Source organism: Salmo salar, chromosome 09, assembly GCF_965601325.2.
Source record: "Salmo salar chromosome 09, fSalSal1, whole genome shotgun sequence".
Lineage (NCBI taxonomy): Eukaryota > Metazoa > Chordata > Actinopteri > Salmoniformes > Salmonidae > Salmo > Salmo salar.
The window spans coordinates 76,226,481-76,233,054 of NC_138299.1; the positions used below are offsets into that span (position 1 = coordinate 76,226,481).

At 46.5% G+C, this 6,574-nt stretch overlaps 1 protein-coding gene across 1 annotated transcript; it reads left to right on the forward strand.

Moving 5' to 3' along the window:
- The first annotated feature begins 1,405 nt into the window (after positions 1-1,405).
- LOC106611725 (putative G-protein coupled receptor 101) lies at positions 1,406-2,750 on the forward strand. The gene has a single exon (XM_014212237.3). The coding sequence runs from the start codon at positions 1,524-1,526 to the stop codon at positions 2,748-2,750; it is 1,227 nt and encodes a 408-aa protein (XP_014067712.2). The 5' UTR covers positions 1,406-1,523.
- The last annotated feature ends 3,824 nt before the right edge of the window (positions 2,751-6,574 follow it).

Consider the following 6,574-nt stretch of genomic DNA (forward strand, 5'->3'; position numbering starts at 1 on the left):
CACCAGAGAAAAGCCTGTTCGATACGATGATCTAAATCAGGATTGCATTATAAATGTTGGTGCTCTTCCAAAATAGGCCACAGTGTAACCAAAAGACTTTGCATTTTGAACAAAGAGAAAAATTGGCATATAAATGTTGCTGATTACAGATGAGCAGCTCTCACAGCGCAGGTGTCGTTCGTTTTATGACAAAACAGTATTTCATAGTCCGTTACATAAGGAATGCTTGATTTGTCATGAAAATAAAACGGTAAAGGGCAGTGGAGCTTATTCTTGTCCAAATAATCTGCCCCGCTGAGTGATGACAAGAAGCGTATGCCGCTTGAGCCGTGTGGGGGGGGGGGGGGGGGGGGGGGGGGGGGGGCTGCTGCCATTGACGATACAGCCTTGCCTAAAATGGGAGCGCGGCGAAGCGATGACAATCGAACGGTATCAATGTGGGAACCAGCGCTCTGGTGCTGAGGAGAACGGAGCATCATCACCGATCAAAACACCGCAGCCTTCAGCATCTCAACCGAACCCGCCCCCAAACAAAGGAAAGATGGCCATTTCAAGGTAAAACGTTTATTCTCACTGATACATTTGTTTCTGTTTTGGCAACAGTGAAGAGTAGATTGTACAAAATTCATTGATTGGGAGCATCAGTGAGCAAGGATGAACTATGGCATTTTGGAAGGGGTTGTTTGAATCCCTTTCCTTCTCAATTTCCTATGTAAAATACTATATATATATATATATATATATATATATATATATGTTTATTTGCAATGGCAGTGGGGTATCAAGGAATAATACTGTCGTTCATTTTGTGAGAATGTGTTTGGCGATTGGGGTTCAAATTTGCACAGGTTTCTGTTGATAGATAATGAAATGCACAGACACTCGTACTCTCTTTACTGGTCTAACGCAGCTGTTACAGAGACATTGCCATAGGTATACCATGTATGCAATGGTTTTGCAGCTACAGTGGGGTCTGAAATGATTGAAACACTTGATAAAGATGAGTAATAAGGAATGTATAAAATAAATTATTCAAATACTTAGCTATATTGTATGCACCAAAAAATTGGGAAATTATATTATACTATGTTGTTTAAAATAAGTCATAGTAAAAATAATATTTAAAAAAAATGTAAATGAATGAATTCATAGTGAAATTAAATCAGCCTCAACAATGAAGTCCTCTAGAATTAGAGTACATGCTGTTTGAAAGCAGACAAACCTCAGTTCGAGCTTGTGCTTTTGTCTCCTCTCATCCTCTCCTTCAAGAAGAAAACCGACTGACAGAAAAAAGGAGCTGTGAGACATCGGGTGGAAACGGTGAAGGGAAAACAGAGGAAAACATCGGGTGGAAACAGAGCTACAGTCACGCATGCTGTCTCCCCCACCCTGCCAGCTTCAGCATGTCCACCTCTGAGGCGCCTGGTGTGAGCAGTAACTCCAGCACCGTGCCCTGGGACCCTGGTTCCTCTGGTCCTCCTGGCCCCACAGACTGGCCGTCGGTGGCCAACAGCGTGGTGAAGATGATGCTGATCTCAGCCATTGTGTGTATGTCTCTGTTTGGTAACGTGGTGGTGTTGTTGGTGTTCCAGAGGAAGCCTCAGCTCCTCCACGTGGCCAACCGCTTCGTGCTCAACCTCCTCCTGGCAGACCTGCTCCAGACCGTGCTGGTCATGCCCTTCGCCATCGCTGCCACCGTGCCTGGTGTGTGGCCCCTGGATGCCCGCTTCTGCCAGGCCCTGGTAGTGCTCATGCACCTGTTTGCCTTCGCCGGGGTGAACACCATCATCGTGGTGTCGGTGGACCGTTATCTGGCCATCATCCACCCGCTGTCCTACCCCACCCGCATGACCCCTCATCTGGGCACCAACCTCATTGCCTGCACCTGGGTGTTGAGTCTGCTCCAGAGCACGCCGCCCCTCTACGGCTGGGGGGCCATAGACTTTGACCGCAGGCATAACGTGTGTTCTGTGGTGTGGTCCTCCAGCCTGTCCTACTCAGTCCTAGTTGCCACCTGCTCCTTCTGGCTGCCGGTGCTCATCATGCTGGGCTGTTACTGGATGGTATTCAGGGCAGCTAGGAGGCAGAATGCCCTGGTGCACCCCATCCAGACACACTCTAAGTCCCAGCCCAACCTGCCTCTGGATCCCCAGGCCCCCTGCCCAGGCAGCGCCCAGCGCCCACCCCAACAGGCACCCCCACCCCTGGACTCCTTCTCAGCCGGGGGGTACCCCATCCGGGGCAGGCACAGACGCTTCCACTACCACTGCAAGGCAGCCCGGGTGGTGTTCGTCATCATGGCCTCGTACATCCTGAGCATGGGACCTTACAGTGTTCTCAACACGGTCTCCATTCACTCCAGTGCTGCTGTGCCTCCATGGCTGGCCTCCCTAGCCCTGGTGCTCTTCTTCTTGCAGTGCTGCCTCCACCCCTACATCTACGGCTACATGCACCGCAGCGTGAGGAAGGAGTTCCTGGCCCTGCTGTGTGGTCCGCTCTGCAGGCAGGGCCGTCCCTGCCACAACTCCGCCCAGGACAGCTGCTTCACCGTGACCGACGGACGCTCCATGCACCCCAACCTGCCCAGTCTGGCCACACGTGTCTGCCCCCTCCGCACCTGGGAGGAGGGCACCACCACAGAGGCTACCTCCTCCTCCCCCACCATGGATAGGAGGTCCAGGGACACCCGCAAAGAGACCGCCAGCCTGAGCTCTGAGAGAGAGCTGACTGTCCACACCACTACCAAGTAGAACAGTCTACAGCGAAACAGCCTGGGAGATGGGTTGACTCGTCTTTCATGTGGCTGTCTTCACCTCCAATGAAGACATCATGGTTAAACTTGAGCAGATCTGCCTTCTAGTCTACAGGGTTATCCATTCTGACAGACTGTTTGTTGTGATTCGGGGTTGTTGTATTTTTGATGGCTAGATTGACCAAGTAATGCTTATTTGCCATAGACATGGTTCCAGGAAAATAATTGCAACCTGAGTTGCAGTATTTTCCTTGAAAAGCCATTGTTGGCTCTCCTATTGTTAGGTCATGGTTGACGCGGCATTGAAAAACGCGTATCTACTGTTATGTCTACGAGAGTACTAGACAGGGTCACCAAAGTGTATTTATTGATCATTTTGTGCATTCAAAAGTATGTTTCTATATGGCATTAGCCATTGAGAAATATAAAGGGAAGGGGGAGTGTTTCTAGAGGGAATCTCTGTCAAATTGCCACAAAATAGATCACATATCATATCAACTTGAAATAACATGCCACAAATGTACTTGATTTGAGTGTTGTAAATGTCGCTACAGAACAATTTCCCCTTGGTGACAGCTTCTGTTTATCTTCTGTGGGGAGCATGATTAGAATGTGTTAACCGTTACCTCTCACCCTGCCCATAGTGGATAACACGTGATGTCAAGGAAGAGATGGCCGAGAGCGAGATCAACATGACCAGTGATTCATTAGTCTAGATCACTACTTTAGCACCAGAATCATGCTGCCTTCCCCAAACAGCATCTCATCCGGCTAATATCGCCCATTTATCTGTGCCCCATGATTCAGTCAGTCTAAGCAGCCTGCCAGTGCAGCCAATTAATTCAGGGTGTTATGGGGACTGTCCATGCCTGTCCTCAAAGCCTATTGAGCGGCTGAACCGTCTGGTTCCCTTTCAAAGCAGCTCATCAGTGAGCTGTGCAGTGTCTCATTGACTGTTCCCCTCCACTACCAAGTGGATGGCTCGACCAAGCCTTCTGAAAGCTACACTGTTCATGTTTGCCTTAGCCAATTTGTCCCTCTCATCTCAGAGTTTCAAAGGAGGCTGAGAGCTCTCAAACTCCCATTACCTGTACACTGCAATACATCTTGGTAGGGCTCCACTGACTATATCCGCTCACTTAGCCACTTCTGTAAAGCGTAGTTAGTATTAGTATACCATATAAGTATTGGTGTTACTTTATCTTTGCACTTTATCAGAGCTTAGGGCATGGAGGTCAGACTAGTAGTCGATATGAAACAGGTTAGAGTACTGTAAACCCAGTACTATAGCTAGATTCATGTTGAGACCTCTGAAAATACTGATGGTCTCAAACGTTCAATATAGTAAATGTACATACAGTGCATTGGGAAAGTATTCAGACCCCTTGACTTTTTTCACATTTTGTTTCCTTACAGCCTTATTCTAAAATTGATTAAATATTTTTTTCCCTCATCAATCTACACACAATGCCCCAAAATGACAACACAAAAACAGGTTATTATTTACATAACTATTCCGACCCTTTGCTATGAGACTCCAAATTGAGCTAAGGTGCATCCTGTTTCCATTGATCATCCTTGAGATGTTTCTACAACTTGTTTGGAGTCCACCTGTGGTAAATTCAATTGATTGGACATGATTTGGAAAGGCATAGAACTGTCTATATAAGGTCCCACAGTTGACAGTGCATGTCAGAGAAAAAAAACTGAGCCATGAGGTTGAAGGAATTGTCCGTAGAGCGCCGAGACAGAATTGTGTCGAGGCACAGATCTGGGGAAGGGTACCAAAAAATGTCTGCAGCATTGAAGGTCCCCAAGAACACAGTGGCCTCCATGAACCACCAAGACTCTTCCTAGAGCTGGCCGCCCAGACAAACTAAGCAATCAGGGGAGAAGGGCCTTCGCCAGGGAGGTGACCAAGAACCCGATGGTCACTCAAAGAACTCCAGAGTTCCTCTGTGGAGATGGGAGAAACTTCCAGACGGACATCTATCTCTGCGGCACTCCACCAATCAGGTCTTTATGGTAGAGTGGCCAGACGGAAACCACTCCTCAGTAAAAGGCAAGACAGCCCACTTGGAGTTTGCCAAAAGGCACCTAAAGACTCTCAGACCAAGAAACATGATTCTCTGGCCTGATGAAACCAAAATTGAACTATTTTGCCTGAATGCCAAGAGCCCCATCCGGAGGAAACCTGCCACCATCCCTACGGTGAAGCATGGTGGCAGCATCATGCTGTTTGGCCGTTTTTCAGCGGCATGGACCGGGAGACTAGCCAGGATCGTCGAAAGATGAACAGAGCAAAGAAGATGAACAGAGCAAAGTAGAGAGATCCTTGATGAAAACCTGCTCCGGAGTGCTCAGGACCTCAGACTGAGGCGAAGGTTCACCTTCCAACAGGACAACGACCCTAAGCACACAGCCAAGAAAACGCAGGAGTAGCTTCGGGACAAGTCTATGAATGTCCTTGAGTGGCCCAGCCAGAGCCCGGACTTGAACCCGATCAAACATCTATGGAAAGACCTGAAAATGTCTGTGCAGCGACGTTCCCCATCCAACCTGACAGAGCTCGATAGGATCTGCAGAGAAAAATGGGAGAAACTCCCCAAATACAGGTGTGCTAAGCTTGTAGCGTCATACCCAAGAAGACTCAAGGCTGTAATCGCTGCCAAAGCTGCTTCAACAAAGTACTGAGTAAAGGGTCTGATTACTTGTGTAAATGTGATATCAGTTTATGTTGTATACATTTGCAAAAAAAATCTAAAAACCTGTTTTTATTTTCTCATTATAGGGTATTGTGTGTAGATTGATGAGAAAAAAAACCATTTAAATAAATTTTAGAATAAGTCTGTAAAGTAACAAAATGTGGAAAAGGTCAAGGGGTCTGAATCCTTTCCGAATGCTCTGTAAATACAAATGTGCACATACCAATTTGGTAATGTATTCCTCAAAGCCATGGGATGAATGTACAGTCAGACCCAATAATAATTATTGGCACCCTTGATAAAGGGCTGCCTGGAGTTTAATAAACGGCGTTGGCACTTGGATTGGAACCGGTGTTATGGCCAGAGGACATGAAAATAGAGCTCTGGTTACACACACCAGTGTGACATTGAAAAACAGATGTATATGCAGAAACGTAGCTCATACCTTGGGTAAAATATGGTGGTGGATCTTTGATGTTATGGCGCTATTTTGCTTCCACTGGTCCTGGGGCCCTTAAGGTTAACGGCATCTTGAACTTGACCAAGTACCAGGACACTTGACTGCAAGTGGATCTTCCAGCAAGACAATAACCCCAATCAGTTATCAAAATCTACAAATAAATGGTTAACTGACCACAAAAATCAACATTTTGCAATGGCCATCTGTCTTCAGACTCGAACCCCATTGAAAACCTGTGGTTTGAATTGAAGAGGGCAGTCCATAAGAGCAGATCTAAGGATATCAAGGATCTGGAAAGATTCTCTATGGAGGAATGGTCTAAGATCCCTCCCAACGTGTCCTTCCATCTCATAGAACATTTTAGAGAAAAGTATGTTGTTATCCTCGCAAGGGGAGGGTGCTAGCTTATTGAAAACAGGGGTTACAATCATTTTGATAATTGTATTAGTATAAAATATTTCCCCAATTGTTTTAGCATACAATATAGCTCAGTATTGTATTACTTATTTCATAGTCTTCCCCCCCTCCCCCTTTATCAATAGTGCAAGTAATTATGGACATGACTGTACATGTAGAAAGAGCAGTCTCTGCCCCTGGTCTTAAGGAACCAATACCTTTTAAAAAAAGGTGTAATTGTTTAATCTAAAGCAAGTTCAT